The sequence below is a fragment of the Odocoileus virginianus genome, chromosome 19 (assembly GCF_023699985.2).
Source record: "Odocoileus virginianus isolate 20LAN1187 ecotype Illinois chromosome 19, Ovbor_1.2, whole genome shotgun sequence".
NCBI classification, from domain to species: domain Eukaryota; kingdom Metazoa; phylum Chordata; class Mammalia; order Artiodactyla; family Cervidae; genus Odocoileus; species Odocoileus virginianus.
Genome location: NC_069692.1, coordinates 31,813,144 through 31,830,030, shown reverse-complemented (window position 1 = coordinate 31,830,030; position 16,887 = coordinate 31,813,144). Strand labels below are relative to the sequence as shown.

Sequence of the window (16,887 nt, the reverse complement as noted above, 5' to 3'; positions counted from 1 at the left end):
GGAGCAAATTACAAATTTAAAAGAAGAGTTAAATATGATCAGTAAATACTATGTAATGACTCTATCAATCCTTCATATAGACCCGAAACTATGATGTATGGTATCAGTATTGTGGAGAAACTTGTAATAACTTCAGAATTGCCATACTATAAGGCATCTTCTACACCATCAAATCATTTTGTTCTAATACTGGGGAGGTAATTTTAGGGGTTTTATTGTTGTTGTTGTTGTTTTTGCCCCGGGAGTGAGTGAAGTTTAATGAGAAGGAATGAGAATTAGTCTGATAACCCTGTAACAGATGGAAATCTGAAGGTGAAGAATTCTAAAGCGATAACTAATTATACATTTTAGAAATGTCTTTAGCCACTGAACACTGACAGAATTATTCAGTGGTCTGAGTTTTGGTGGTCTCTCAGGCAGTTTTCTGTACTGAGAAACAAGTAGTTTAGTGCTCAAGAGGGGACTCACAGTTAATGTAAATGAATGGCTTTTGTAGTAGTATGCCTTGGAAAGGGATGGCTATTGGCACATCCTGGGTATGCTAAGCAATCCCCATTAAGTCACACTGAAATATATACACAACACAGTTGACAAAATAGTCTTCTTGACAATGTGAACAATGTAATAATTCAAGCTTCCAGAATCTGTATAGTAGAAATATGCACATTGTCACTTCCAATGGTACATTACCCATTCAATGTACTACTTTCACTGTAGTGCTCCAAAATAAATCTACGTCTGAAGCGCTGTCCGAGGTACTGAAGAAAGGTCATCTGTCTTGCAGAAGTTCAATTGGACAGGTGGAGTTGCTGTCTGTGGTGTTGAAGTCTTTCAGATTAGCTGATGGATGTAAATGAACCTAATTTAGCATATGTGCAAAATTGGTTCTTTGGGGACCAATTAATGGTAAGAAAATTTTGCGATAGACTTTTTACTGCCTAATTTACTGTGTAAGAACTTCAAGAATCTGGAAGCTTGATCTTTCAGTACAGCTAGACACCCAATAAATAATCTCACAAAACCTAAATAGTTTAGGATGCTAGTTTTAAGTAGAAAAGTTGCAACTGTAATATCAAATGCCATTATGTTAACAGAATATATGAACAAGGAGTTATGGTACATTTTGTTTTCTCAAGTTCCATTAAATGCTAACTGTACTGCAAAACTGCAGTATTTTGATTAGCCACATCAGAACATGCTATTTTTAGGTAGAAGATATCAATTATGTTGAAATAAATAATAAGAATTTTTTTTTGCCCTGGCAATCATTATTATCTCTCCTCAGATCAAACAGAAGAAAAGGACAAATAGAGTGGAATAAATGAGACAGCAAATACAAGACAGGGCATGTTGGGCTGCACATGCTTTACAAGAGATATTTTAAACATGGACTGAAGGAGTCGCTAGATACCCTTGGTTTTAGCACAAGGTGTTCCCTTTAAAGTGCTCAAATAGTCAGATTATTTGATTGAATTGCCTGCTACACTGCAGAACTAGCCATTCATGATACTTATTTTTGACACTGCAGATATGCCTCCATTTAAAAAAAAAATCAATGCCCACCTAATGCCTTTGCAGAATGTAGGTTTATTTTCAAATCAGCATTTTAAACTATCTTAAGAAAAATAGATTTAAAACAAATTTAAGAAATCTTGCTATCTAGAAGAAATACTTCTCATATCACTCATTTAAAAATGAGGTATTCTTCAAATATGATATGATCTTATAACTTTTCCTAAGGGTTAACATATGTCCTCTTAGTTGGTTATGAAAAAGACATTACTTTTAAGGTACAGTTTCAGCAATTTGCCTTTTGGGCTTCCTATCACTTAAAAATATTAATATATAGTAATATATTTATCACTGTCCAATTTATTTTCACTTCCTAATGTGGCTATTATGGTTGGATATTTTACCTATATGCATAGAGGACAGCTAAAATACAAAAGAAAATATAATTATGTACTTTTTTTATTGAATAAATTGTGAAAGCCAAGACAGTCACTGTCTGGGGACGCTGATTATTCTTATCAGAACACTAGAAAATAATAAGGCATTTTTAGACAAAACCATGACACTCAATACCGCTTAAGCTACAATTCCATACTTCATGTCTTCAAGAAAAAGATATTCAGAAAATCAAAGTGGGAAGAAATTTGGGCATAAATTATTGAATCCTTTGGAGTTTGCTGCACCATTTCAAATATCATTGTATTTTAATATATTCACAATTATTTTAAGATAAGGTAAAACATGGGTGGGGAAATATGATTCCTTCATTTTATTTCAACATTTCCTCCCTAAAAGTCCACTTGCAGAAATGTATTTTTATTGCTGGGTAGTAATCAAAGAACGTCTCACTCAAGTTTTTAAAGACTATCTTTACCTCTCCAATAGCATTTCAATCTATATTAATGCCTAGACAAAATTCTAAAAGTATAAAAAGACCCTCCTTTAGCCTAAAAATAAGTTACATTTGCAGTAAATTTCTCTGTTTTAGACCACTTCTTTATTTACAACTCCTGGACAAAGTGACTTTGACTTAGGTTGTCATTTATTAAAATTCATCAGTTGATGGAGGAAGTCCACTTGCATGCCTCAGTCACTATCTTAGTAAAGACTTTTACTGGAAATAAAAGCACTTTTTTTCTCCACGCAAACAAATCCAACTTCCTCCTTGCAACTCAAGGTGGGCGACCAGACTGGTTGCATAATAGATATTGGGAAGCTCACTGGCAGGAAGCCTTAAGAGGCAAGCAGCTATCTCAATTTTTCTCACTTAATCTTGGCTTCACGTCAGAAGCTGTGCAGCAGTGCCGTAGAATAGGGCCTGGCGAAACCTTTGCGAGCAAAGCGCCTTTTGTGTTGGGACTGTGGATCGCTCCCGGCGCCTCTGCGGTTTCCAAGGCTGGATTTCCTATTGATTTTCCTCCTCCTCTGCTTCCCCAGGCTCGCGCGGCCGGACATTGTGGGTGTGCGTGCTGGCTTTCTCCCGGATGCTCCCCGACTAACATGGATGTCCCACCATCCCTTGCAGTGGAAGGTTGCTCCTTGGCGCAGTGAGTGAAGAACATGCAGCGATTGCTAATGGGTTTGGGAAGCGGAGACTCCTTCCTCTCTCTGTGACCATGCCGTGATCGTGTCTGCGGCCACCACTCGACGCATCCTCATTCCTACCCAAACCGGGAGCCTAACGCTAGATCGGGGAAGTGGGTGCCGCGCGTGTGGACACAGAAACACCATGAAGATTATTTCCCCGGTTCTAAGTAATCCAGTCTTCAGGCGCACCATTAAACTCCTGCTCTGCTTACTGTGGATTGGATATTCTCAAGGAACCACACATGTATTAAGATTTGGTAAGATTCCCCATCCCTCTCCATCGCCTGCTATCCGGCTCAGAGGCAGCCGGATGTAAACAGGCGTGTTGGCTCCTCTGCTAGGCGGGTGGGCTCGGTACATTTCGACCTGTTCCCTGCTCCGATGCTTCCCGGGGTTTGAAAGGACCCAATTGTGCTTTTCATTTCATTTATTTCCCCTTTTTATATATTAAAAAAAAAAAGCCGCGGGAGGATGAAGCGAGTGCCAGTGTGTGGTAGTGGTCGCGTTACCTCCGCACGGTAGCCAGTGTCAGAGTCGGTAATGACGCTGGGGTACTGCCAACACCGCTGCTCCCGCTTGCCTCCCCGGGAGCCTCCGGGCTTGGCTCGCAGCTCCTTCCCCAAGAACGTGCGCGGCTGGGGCTACACGCCTCCGATTGCCCGGCTGATGAGTTAATATCTGGTAACTCTTTGGCAAGTTGGCGCCTGTCCGCTTCCGCGTGGGACCCGGACAGGTCCGCAAGTGAAGGGCGTTAATCTTTTTGATTTGTCATCAGAGAGAGCCTTTTCGGTTAATCTCTCCATTTTCTCAGTGCCTGGTGCCTTTATGGATACGTGGAGCTTTAAAAAAGACTGTTGTAAGGTTGAAGGTACTTAACACCGGGAGGCTGCTGTTTGAGTGAAATAGCGTCAGAAGGAAGGGTTTCTGTCTGTTTTTAACTTGTGAGTCCTCTCACAGCTTGCTCGCCGTGCTTCCCAGACTAATACATGATGAACAGTGATGATAGAGGCCAAGGGAGTCTGTGTATGGGAGCCTACGTCTGAGCCTTTGTTTCACTTGTAGCATGACTTAAAAAAAAAAAAAAAGAAAGCTGAAATGGCCATTACATATTAGGGGAATCCATTGTTTTCCCTAAGGAATCAGGTTTCTTTAGGGCTTCAAGGAAAATCTAAACATGAGACTCCAGTGGGAAGGTTGGCCAGAAGATTTACTTGGAGGAAATGAAGCGTGGGCAACACTCAGCCTCTCTCCACTGGCCAATGGAGTTTCAGTAGAAGAACTAGTCAGGAAAAGTTTCCTTAAGTAGATAAGAGTCAGAGAAGAGAAAGCCAGTGGGGTAAAGGCTCCCACTGTGGGCGCCTCCTTTGACAATTCAAGTGGATTTAGACCAAAGAGTGCAAGAAACCATATAATCCTGAGTATGTGTCTTTGAGATACAGATACATTAAGTCACTCAAATTTAAATCAAAGAGTGATTGCCTGCATTTCCCATGTCAGCAGCATCTTCTCTCTTGTACGTTTCTCATTTGCTTTTTCTATAATGATAAAATTTATCATCTATCTGGGGCTTTGTGGAACCTGGGTAGGAATGCTTTCACATAGGAGAAAGGGAACCCTTCCTTCCCTCCCCCACCAATACATAGACACACCTGGAGCCCACAGGACTGGTAATGAGAAAAGACAATAAGTGGATTCCTACTGTTGTAGTTTTCCTGCTTTCTGCATGCCTTTAGATGGTACTTAAGCACGTTGCTCTTAGCAACAAGAGTCCACAGGAATGCTTGTTTCTTTGGATGAAATTAAATGGGTCCCTGTATCATTGGAAACGTGTGTGTGTGTTCAGTTGCTCTGCTTCAAGCATTGTAAGTGCCACAGTTTGGTAGTTTTGCCCAATATTTTGAGTAGTACAACCTACTTATTTGGAATACCGAGGTGTCTTCAGAACTGTTTGTGAATGAGTGTCTTAGTGTGTTTGAGGACTAAGTGGGGGAAAAGAAGAAAGCTGGGAGGCGGGAAACGGCCACCAATACTCTAAAGATTTAATTATTGCTGCTCTGGTCTTGCAGCATAATATTTGCTGAATCATTAGATTGTTACATTCGCTGATCATTTCATATCTTCATATTAAAAATCCTGGCGACTGTAGCAGACTGTGTAGCAGCTTTCCAAAAGAGCTGACACACACACAAAATACATTTTCCTAGACCAGTGCTTACTAAGAATGTTCTAAGAAATAGGGGAGTAGGAAAACACCTTCCCACCTGTGCCTTGCTACCTTAAACCAACTGTCCAGTTTCTAGATAACCTGTTATTTTCTCCATTAACTTCAAACATCTTCCATGCGGAGATCCACTTTCTCTGGTTTGTGACTCGAGTTGAGTGGTGAAGGATTGTGTACATTATAACCATTGGAACATTTCCCTGATGTAGATATTTTGATGCAATGGCGGGAGTTTTATTTTCTTCTGGGAAGAACATGTTCTGAATGAAGTGGAGGTTGCTTGCGCGCGTATGAGCCACTCTTGAGAAATGTTATTTTCAACTTCAGCTGAAAAGGCGAACCAGAGCCTCACCGCTGGCCTGGAGCCTTGGAAGGGAAGGGGGTTGACTTGCTAGTGAAGAAGCTGCCTCTGGGACGCGGATGAGGAGGTGGCCTCCAGCTCCTTCCCCCTCTGACCCTGGAGTGGCCTCTGCCAGCCGCTCGGCGCACCCGCAGCGGCACTATAGCAACCGCGGGCCCGGTTCGGCTACCGCCTCATCCTCAGCCCCCTTTCCCGTAGGTGGTGGAAAACCACCTTCGCGGGCTCTAAGCAGCCCTTTCCCGGTTTTCCCCGTTCCCATTCTGACGGTGACTTGACCCTGCGTCCTACCAGCGGGTGTGGATAGGGGAGCAGCTTAGGGTGCTGACTGCTACTTGCCGAGTCCCTCGCTACCCCCGCCCATCTTCTGGATGGATGATCAGTCTCTCTCGCTGTCTCTCTCACAAACACGAGCGCGCGCGCGCCGACAAATGCACTCTCGGGAAGCACGGCCACCACTCTGGCACGACGACTCCTTTTTGGTTCCCAGGAAAACTTCCAGCAGCCGCGTGCGCCAGCGCCTGTATCCTGGCGCCCCCTCCACCCCGACTGACCTGGGGCTGCACACCCGGGCCTAACACTCCGAAGGTGCTTCGCAAACACCTCCGGGAGACCGTCTCCCAAGCGCCGACTCCAGGGAGCTTTCCCGAAGCTTTAGGGCAGCCCGGGGCGATGGGGGAGCGACCTGAGGGTCAGCCTTGGCTCAGCTCCTCGCCCGTGGGCGGGCCGGCGCCGCGCCTAGGGTGGGTCGTGGCAGATTCTCCTCCCTCGATCTCGGCTCGGCCCAGCCTGCCTTCTCCAGGGCGAGCACCCCGCGGGAGCTTGGACAGTTAGAGGGTTAGTTTCCCCGCCCCAGGTTAGGCCGAACGTCCAGGGGTCGGCGTTTGCGTGCGCGGAACTGCCACGCCCCCGCGGGCCCGCTCTGCTGCGCTCCGGCCCCAGCCCGCGGCGGTGGCGCGCGGAGTCTATGAGGCACCTTTGTCTCCCCGCAGCTGCGGCCCGGCCCAGCCGGCGGCTGGAGGGGCGCAGGCGGCATCCTTCCGTCCCCGGGGGCGTGGGCCCCACTGCCTCATTCTCCCAACGTGACGGTGGCTCGGAGGTACTTGAACGTTTCTTTTGTTACTTTCGCCACCCTCTCTTCCGGGTCCGCTCGACCTCTGCTCCCCGGAAAGCAAGGGGAGGAGGAGAAGCCAGCTCGGGAGCGGGCTCCGCGCAGGGCTAGCCGTCCGGCCCGGAGTTTGGGGGGAAGGGAGCTTTGGTATCTTCTTTAAGGAATCGGTCCCCAAACCAGCACTTGTTTAGGATCTTTGAGGTCGAGTTGATCACATTCCTTATCTGAAATGGCATTTCGAATGCCAAGAACGAAGACGTGAACCCAAACTTTCTCCCAAACTCCTGGGCAGCTTCTCCAAGAGAAGAGCTGAGCTGGTTTGTGGCAGGCCACTAATTCCCTTCAGATGTCGACCTAGCTTTTCTCTTGGGCGTGCCAGTAGGGCGGCTTTCTTAAAAGCCGTTCCCAGGCGAGGTCTTCCCAGGACGCGCTCGGACCTCTTGGCACCGTGTGCTGCTGGCCCTGCGTCCGTGCACACGCGTCGCTTCCTCCTCGTGCCCGGGCCGAAGGTGAAGGCCGCCTGCTCAGGGCCAGCCCAGGTTATGAAGCCCACAGGGCGAGAGGGGACGGAATGGGTTCCTACGGAATCCCCCTACTAAGTGGCTAGTTCATGTGCTCCAAGATAGAATAATTAGCAGCAGATGTACTACATCACAGAGGAGTGTGAGCGAATTGCCTGGGCTTGGAAGCTGCCACTCTCTACAAGTTCTTTGAAAGAGATTTTTCTTCCTTTGGGAGGTGAGATGGGCGGGAGGGAGGAGTGGCCTGACATCTGGAAGCAGGAAAACTGGCTCTTGGGAGGCGGGGATGGGGGAGTACCGGCGGCTACTGAGTGAAACTGATAAAGCCCCGAACACCTGCTCAGTTGAGCTCTGGAAAGCAGGGGAGGGGAATCTTTCCAAGAATCGCCAACACTACTGCCGCACTAAAAAGAAATAAAAAAATCTGTTTTTGACATAAGTTCCCACTTACTCTTAAAGCTTCAAAGAATAGCTCTGATGTAATCCATCAACGGAGGCACACTCATTTCAGAAAATGACGTTGAAAAATGATCTTTCCGTCCTCTAGAAATAGCACCCCTTCTCCACCCAGACACATGGAACTCAACTCGTTTTCTGGCGTTGTGAGGTTATCTTTATGCAGTGAACAGGGGTTTGTATGTCAGTAGACATGTCTCCAGACAGACCACCTTTTGCTTTTTAACTTAAGTCAAGTGATCATTGCAGTGTGTTCATTCCCTGAATTCTCAAATGACACTGTTTCAACATTTACTCAGCACAGGGAAGTTAATGCTCCCACACAAAGGAGGAGCGTAACATAGACCAAACATGGGATGCATCATTGATTATCAGGGCCTTTTCAAGTCTATTCACCTTTAAATAAAGGGTTGCCTATGATAATGATGACATAATCTTTGATTTCCTTTTAATTTTTAAAATTTCTGATAAAGAAGATGCCTTATTCTTTTGTGGTAGAAAGTTAAGTGAGAGAAATTTATTTTCTTTCTGTTCTTAGGATTTTACTGTGTTATTGTAGTTCCAGTTCCGTTTATTCCCTGGAAATTATTGATGTCCATTTTGACATATCAGAATAGAAAGTAGTTTACTGTCTTTCAACTGTACTATCCTTATATCACTGCATCATTAATCTGCATTAAATCATTAATCTACTGCATCCATAATACCTGGGGTTTGTGGGAGATCCTCGGTTTTCCTTTGTAGGATGGTCTGAAATATTGAAATGGAATTGTTGTTTTGCATTTGGGTGGTGAATCTTTATCTTCTATGGGTTTTCAATTTGTAATCCAGTTCTCAAGGTACTAGAATTGCTTCAAATGAAACTTAAACCCTAAATCTTAGCATGAAAGGTAAGGTCAAAAGCCCTTGAAAGGGAAGGAAGTAGGTGCTCATCATCCTTATTGACTGGTCTAGATTAAACACTGAAGAGGAAGATTTCAGTCCGATAACGTCATAAGGCTTCCTGTTTTTCCTTGCTGCTTCTGCTGACAATTTTGTAAGGTAATTAAATTGGCTGATTGAAGTCAGGGGTGGTCATGGGGTGATAAAGACCATTTGGATTTAATGGAATTTAAAACAACAGAGCCCTGAACACAACTCTTACTGAACAAGAATTTTAATGGCCCATTCTGGGTGCTGACTAAATAGAACGCCCTTAACAAGTTTAATCGAAAGGGCAAGGCAGATTAGCTCTATATAGTCTTTATGGTTGAAGATTGTGGAGTTAAAATTATACCTTTAAAAGACTCATTAATGCATTTTCAAGATTTAATGTAGGTTAAATAAGCTTTTTTCAGACCTTCACCATATACTGTGAACCTAGGTTTAGGACCAAGTTTTAATAAGGAAATACCTTTAAGAGCTCACTTCATAAATGGAACTATATGTGTTTTTTATTTCAAAAATAAAAGACATTTAAAGTTCTTTGAGAGGATCCAGGGTGTTGAGGGTAAGTGTTGATGATGAGTCTTTTCACTAACTGAAAAAAACAAATTTGACTTTTCTTTAAACTTTTGTTTTTGTTTTTTTTTTCTTATTAACAGAACTTATCTGTACTAGAGAAGATAGTAATTTTGTAGAAGTTATTTGTAGAAGATAGATATTTTGTACATGCAAAAATAATTTAAAAAAAGGTTCCTCTGCAGTTTCAGTGGAGTCCTGAATACTTGACCCTGGTTTTATGCTATCTTTTTAATCCTTCCCTTGTTTTTGTTAATGAAACGTCTCTGTTCAGGTTACCGTACTTTAGTGCATTCAGTTTCTTTCTGCCCCCGAAAAGAACAGTTCTTTGGTTTACATTGAGAACACGTTTAGTGACAGTCCCATGGTGAAAGTCAAGCCTCAGTCTCTTATGAGATTGTCCCTTCCAGCTGCTTCTTGCCTTGTGAAATTGTCTTCCCAAAGTTGCCTGTTCCTTTGATTATTCCAGAAAAACCTGAAACCCAAGTTTTTACTTAAAAATCTCCCCAATTTAGATTGTACATATTTTTAAAAAATTGTTGACCAAACCCAAAGCACTCAGCTAGATGGGAGGTGGACTCAAAGTCACCAGTTTTCACCCTCCTGCCTACCCCACATCCCCATTCATTCATCCCTGGCTTACTGGCTTATTTGTCTCCTGCCTCACACCTTTAGAGCTGAACATCTTATATTGTTGTATTTTCAAAGTGACAATTAGCTTATCAGATAAAACTAATATGGTAAAACTGAGTGGGAGGTTAGAGAAGACCCTTAAAATTTTTCTGCAGGATTTTTCATTTTCCATTTTATTTTTCTCTTTGGGCTTTGAGTCTCTTCTCCATTTACCACAACATTCAAATATAGCATTTCCCTATTGATTGATTTGAGCCGTTCATTTTCTTAATTAAAACTAAACATTCTTTTAATAGCGACAGGTTACTGGACAGCAGAACTATGTGTAAAGATCTCAAAGGATCTGGGGAGGTTGTGGCTTTCAGATATCTTCCCCACTGATACATGTAATTCTATCTATCAGTCTTTCTTTTTGGTTTGGCATTTGCCCTCTCCCATGGCCTTGTTTTAAGATAAGTATATTCTGGATGGGAGAGCACATGGTCCTTAGACTGTAAAATTAGGATGAGTTTATTAGATCAATCGATTCTGTCTGTGGCAGAGATGCTCCGATACAAAAGAAAATTCCAGGTGCCTAAGGGAGTGCTGAGTAATTAGCACTGATGTGAAGGGGAGGCTGAAAAAAGAGGGAAGTCAAATACTGTCTGATACACAGTCATTTTTAGATTAATGCCAGACATCTCAGTGCATTGTAAATTGGTCGTTTTGCTGGTATTAGTCCAAATCTTTGAGCATATGTGATGGTTTTAAATAAGATGTCAATGATATTCTTACATTGGCATATCTCCTCCCAGTGAAAAGGATCTTTAAATGCTTTTCACACCCTTTAAAATCAACAAGGCACTTTACCATCATTGAGCTAAAGCGAGTGTTTGGAAGGTGTTGCCTCTAATTCCCATTTCTGTTTACAGCTCTGCCTCACTCTGAGTCCTCGATCTATTACAATGGAAATATTTCTCAGCTGAAGTGATCAAATAAGCAAAGCAGATATTAAAGAAAAGTTCTGCTTCAGTGTCACCATAGGCATTTGGTTTATTTTATATGGTCTTTTATATCCTCCTTATCTTTTTAGCAACAAATGCTTCTGTATTGTTTATTATACCTTTTAGTGCATTCAGGCCCCTCTTTGTCCAGAAGAAATGAAATGAAAACTCTCTCAAGATGAAGGAAAACTATAGAATCGTGTAATATCTGAGCCAAAGGGGTTTTTAGAGATCAGGTCTGGTATCCAAGGTTTAGACATGAGTTGCCAAGGGCAATGAAATCGCTTGTTCTGGTCACAGCTAGTTAATGTCAGATTCTAGACCAAAACATGAATACCCTGACTGCCGGATGAGTAATGTTTTTCAGTGAATTATGTTATGTTTCTAGGGTAGCCTCTGACTCTCTTTGCTTTGTATCAGTTTTAGGAAGAGTTACTGGTTCCTGTCACTTCCCCAAGACATTTGCCTGCTTTATTTCTTCTGCCTTTTCTTTCAAAGAACAGTATCCCATGAGTTATCCATTTTCTTTATCTCTTTCTGTAGCTCCTTCCATCCCCTTCTCCCATACCTGCCAAATTCGAAGTCGTCTTCTTCCTTGTCCAGAACTTGTCACCGCACCATTTATTTAGCAAGTAACAATTGAGTACATATGATATACCAGGCAAATATCAATAGAATTCTAAGATCCAGATTCTGACCGCAAAGATTTTGTAATCCCATTAAAGAGAAAGGACATATATATATATTAAAGTGCCATTTGAGTGATACAGAAAATATATACAACAGTTGTTTAAAGGAGATTTCTATAGGTTTGTATTTTTAAAGGAGAGATGAGATGCTGGCTGAGACCTGTTAAAGAAAAAAAAAATTGTGATATGGAAGAAGAGAGGGGAATGTATCATTGGCAGAAGACTCAGAACAAGAAAGGAATTTAGGCAGAAGTTAAGAAGGTGAGCTTTGGGACAAGGAATAGACTGGCCCTGTCAGAGGATAGATAAGGCCTTGCTTTTTCAGAGTTTTACTATTTAGGTTACAGGGTCTGTACTCCTATTTGTTACCCCAGAAAGCAATTGCAAGTGGAAGGATGGGTCTGACTTGGTCTGCAGCACACAGTCAGTGGTTTCTCAGTCTGCTGCTTACATTTTATGAAGAAGTGGATCTCTCTTCTCTGTGTTATTGAAATGAAAGCAAAGAACCCACCCTTGTCCTTGATCATTGAAGTCTTGTAGAAATTCTTGGCCTGGGATCACAGATACTTCTTAAGTGAAATTCTGAAATGAGATAAAGGGATATCTTTTTAACACATGGCCATATCAAATGATTAAGCAGGGAAAAGTTTCCTTAGTCTAAGGGAGATGCCTTGGAAGCCACTTAAAAGTACCATTAGCAACTTTGAGGAATATAGTATATTGCCTCCAAGGCACTCATAGTGTTTCTAGTTCTAAGAGATTTCCGTTAATGAAATTGTGTGTGTGTGTGTGTGTGTGTGTGTGTGTGTAATCATTGTATCATTTTATATGAGATAAAATTATTTATCAGAATTTAAAATTGAAAGCAATTTTAGTAGAATGAGTTCATTGTAGTGATATTTTCTAATTCTACATGAACTTAGGACCCCGGACTTGTTTGAATTATGAATTTTACTTTTTACTTTGTCATCTAGTGAAAAATAATTAAATCTCACTAAGCCTTGATTTATGTTTCTGTAGAATGCGTACTTGGTTTCCATCTGTCTAACTTCCAAGGATAATATTGGAATTAACAGAAAGATGCATAGAACCCTGGGCTTACTGGTGGAAAAGGACTTTGGGGACTGAGGCTGTAGTCATTCATTTACTGTGTATGGGTAGAGCAAGTCAAATTTGTTATTACTCATGTGCATTTCATTCAGCTTCTTAAACTGTGCATAAAATGTTTGTGGTAGTCTGTCTTTTCTAAAATATTCTTGAATTGACTTCCTTGCATTGCACCTGAGGTGATCATAAACATGTTTAAAAGGTTTATTGACTTTTAGAACAAACTTTCTACTGTGTTGGTAGTTATATAGGAGAGTCCACAGTTTCTTTTTTCATTTTTGTATATCAGGCATTTAATTGGCATTATCCAATGTCCACAATAAAAGTAGGAAATAAGTTACCACTGAAAGCAAAAATGGCTGAGCTGGTAAAGAATCCACCAGTAGTGGGAGACCTGGGTTGGGAAGATCCCCTGGAGAAGGGAAAGGCTACCCACTCCAGTATTCTGGTCTAGAGAATTCCGTGGACTGCATAGTCCATGGGGTCACAAAGAGTGAGACACGACTAAGTGACTTTCACTTTCTTTCACTTAAAAGCAAAAATATTGTAATAAGCAAAGAAATTATGCTAAATCCAATGGTTTAAGATTTTTCACTTTTCCATAACTGCATATTTTTTCTTGTTTATGCTTCAAAACATTTTCTGAAAAGCTGTGGCTGCTTTTATGTATACTTAATGTTTTTTTTCTATCCATCTGCCTATGAAGAACTTTTAGCTATTATTCAAGTTTTGTAGATACACATGTGACTGTACTTGATCCATTTGGAGCAGTGATTCCCAAGTGACAGGAGTGGAATAAAGGAGGGGCAATCTCAAAATTTTATGATGATCTAGAGGAAGAATGGACTGAATGCATGATGAAAAATATTCTGCCTTAAGTGTTGTTTGTGTGTTTTCTGGAAGCACATCTGCATGGTAGTGGACGTGTTGGAGTATGTGAAGTTGCAGTTGAATTCCTGCTTCTGGTGGGTGAAGGACAGCACTATTCTATTCTGTTCCCTTTCCCTGAGAATTCTGGGTTGATCCCTCGGGGAGCCTGCCTGGAGACTGGGGGTGATGTTCAGTCACTCATCCTCAGCTCGTTCTCTAAGATGCATTTCTCTTCCTCTTGCTGTTCCACACCTCAGCTGTCCTTTTAAAAATCTAGGTCGTTTTGTCTCCTCCAAGGGGTCTATCCTAGATAGGGATTCTGCACAATAAATTCAAGCACTGGCAAGAAAATTTGATCAGATAAGTGATTCCCAAATCTAGTTTCACATTAAAATGGAGGGACCTTTAAATAATTTAAACTCTTGATTCCCAAACCTGGAGATACTGTGATTTAAAATGTTTCATTTTTCATAACTGCATAGTTTCACAGCTGGATAATTGTGCCTTCACTTTTTAAAATATATTTTTAAAGAAAACTCTTAAGGAATACACTTAAACACACACACACAAAATAAAACTCCCAGGCAGGTTGAACATCAATCACTGAGCTAGATAATCCTAAAGAGATTTTAACCTTAAAATTTATAATTCCTCTGTTCATAGTGGGCGGGTACATCAACTTTCTGGATTGGTAATCAATAATCATGACTAGGCTGTGAAAAACAGTGAGTGAATTTTGTAGATAAGGGTTGTGGCTTGGATATTTTATCATTCCTCGTAGAACACACACAGTGTCGGGCTCTCAGCACATCACGGATAGGCTGACTGATCCTTTAAAACCTAAGCATTTAGAATATTCACATTCACATAACCAACCCCACAGCCCAAAGGGATCTTAAGCAGGTGGTGTTTTACAAACAATGTCTAAGATGATGAATAGTTGTGGCACCTTTCCCCCTCAACCTCCTACTAGAGTCGTCCCTAACAGATCCTTTTAAAATTTTATTTTCACGAAATCTATCAGAAAAACATTCTAGCAGGCATCTGTTCTAGTTAAGAAGACCCTAACTCAGTTGCCATGAGTACTTGGAAATGGCCCAGAATCTGGGCAGAAAATAGAGCCTAACCTAGATGGTGTTCATTAGAAATCTTTTGGACTAAACTATATCCACCCTTACCCCACTTCCCATTGCTGTGACTATACTGTCTGTGTCATTGTTAGGTCATGGTGCCAAGAGCTGAAATCTGAACACTGCTTTTGGAATGAAACCAGAATGCTTGTATATTTGTTTCAGGTAGATGTTGTCAATTATATATATTTCTTTAGTATTAAAACTGATGATATTTGTATCTGTCCAAATTGTTGGTAAATAAGAGCTTTCCATATTTATTGCCAATTAGGTAAGACACAAGTTTATTAAGTATATTCCAGTAATTTAAATTGCAATATGGGAGACTTTATATAGAATTATGTATAGGAGATATCTTATTGATGGTACCATTAATAGCACAATTATAAATGGTTAGAGATTTTAAAGTATTGAAATCATCATAATTAAATGCTAATGATAATTTTAAGATATGTATTGTGGAAGCTCATTGAGTTAACTTTACTATTCCTCAGAAGTTTTTATTTGGACTTAGCTGTGTTCGCGACTGTGTGTTTAAATATTGTCAATTATTTTAATTAAAATAGTTCAGAGGGAATTTAATGATTGAGAGCATGGAAACATGTCATTTCAAAAACTTGTATTTGGTGGTGTGTAGTTCTCTGGAAGACACACAATGAAAAACTCTTTTATATGGTATGAATTTCACAGGTTTTTTTTGTTGTTATTTAATTTTTTTTTGAGTATAGTTGGTTTACAACGCTGTGTTAGTTTCAGATGTACAGCAGAGTGATTTAGTTTTACATTTGTATATGTATATTATTTTTCAGATTATTTTTCTTTATGAGTTATTATATTATTCCCTGTGTTATACAATAGGTCCTTGTTTATTTTATATACAGTAGTGTGCATTTGTTAAACCAAAACTTCTAATTTATCCATTGCTTCTGCTTGGTAACCATACGTTTATTTTCTATGTCTGTGAGTCTATTTCTGTTTTGTACATAAATGTCATATGATATCACTTACATGTAGCATCTGAAAAAAAAATGATATAAATGAAATTATTACAAAACAGAGATAGGTTTTCATATGTATATTTATACAATTATAAGTCTAAAATTATGTCTTTAATCTTTACATTTGTGAGTATAAATTTATATATATACATATACATAGGATATGAAAAAATGCATATGGTAGATAATAATACATTTATATTTATTCAAGGATACTCATTTATTGGCTTTAGACATGGGTTTCTGACTTTACTAAACTTGACAGCCACATGTAAGTGGTCAGGGAAGTGAATTGCTCAAAGTTCTTTGACTTTTGTACATCTTTTATTGCCTAGCAGGTCGCCAGACTACATCAGCGTTTTGAATATAAACAAGGATAGAGTCTTAGCTAAGATTTCAAAGTACCATATTTTCTAAGTGAAGTGTGGATAGAATTTTAACACTGAAATTTGTTTATTATTCTCTTGTACTGTGTATGTTATGAGGGCACTGAACTTGAATACAAAAAATTCACTACATATTAGTAAGAAAAATCTGTATTTAGTATAAGTAATCTCCCTCTTTTGGTGCTGTTTTTCAAGAAAGAGATAAAGTTAAACTTGTTTATCAGAAAATAAAGTAATGCTTTATACTGTAATTACAAGGAGGAAGCCAGTTCCTATCAACTCTTTCAATTTTGCTTCCATTTTTGATTCACATATTTAATTCAACAAATATTTATTCAGCATTGGTATCTAATCAAGTTCTTCGATTATTGACATAATACAGTAATGAAAACAAGATGTAACTGAAACTTTGGTAAATATGAAAATTTCCCTCAAAAAATATAGTTATTATGAAATACATTATGTGGAGGTTCCTAATGATACTGTTTTTTTTCTTATAGGCAGCAAGGTCTATATTTTTTTAATTCTGTACTATAGGCTGTGTTTCAATATTTTATCTCCTTACCTTGTTAATTTTGAAGAATCCACTGTATTGACTTTAGGAAATTCGGGATTTCCCATGTGGCACAGTGGTAAAGAGCTCACCTGCCAATGCAGAAGATGCAAGAGATGCGAGTTTGATCCCTGGGTTGGGAGCATCCTCTGGGTAGGAAATGGGAATCCATTCCAGTATTCTTTGTCTGGGAAATTCCATGGACAGACGAATCTGATGGGTTACAGTCCATGGGGTTGCAAGGACTCAGACGTGACTGAGCACACACACAC

At 40.5% G+C, this 16,887-nt stretch overlaps 1 protein-coding gene across 9 annotated transcripts in view; it reads left to right on the top strand.

The window, feature by feature from the left end:
• The window catches only part of GRIK2 (glutamate ionotropic receptor kainate type subunit 2), a 732,075-nt gene that overhangs the window by 22,952 nt on the left and 692,236 nt on the right, over window positions 1–16,887 (top strand). For 7 of the 9 annotated variants that reach the window (XM_070450050.1, XM_070450048.1, XM_070450052.1 and 4 more), the window contains exon 2: window positions 2,950–3,356. In XM_070450050.1, the coding sequence (XP_070306151.1) occupies window positions 3,242–3,356 (115 nt within the window). In that variant the 5' untranslated portion in view covers window positions 2,950–3,241. Of the gene's footprint in view, window positions 1–2,730; window positions 3,357–6,671; window positions 6,778–16,887 lie in introns of those variants that run through there. The other 2 variants (XM_070450049.1, XM_070450054.1) reach the window with 2 other exon arrangements.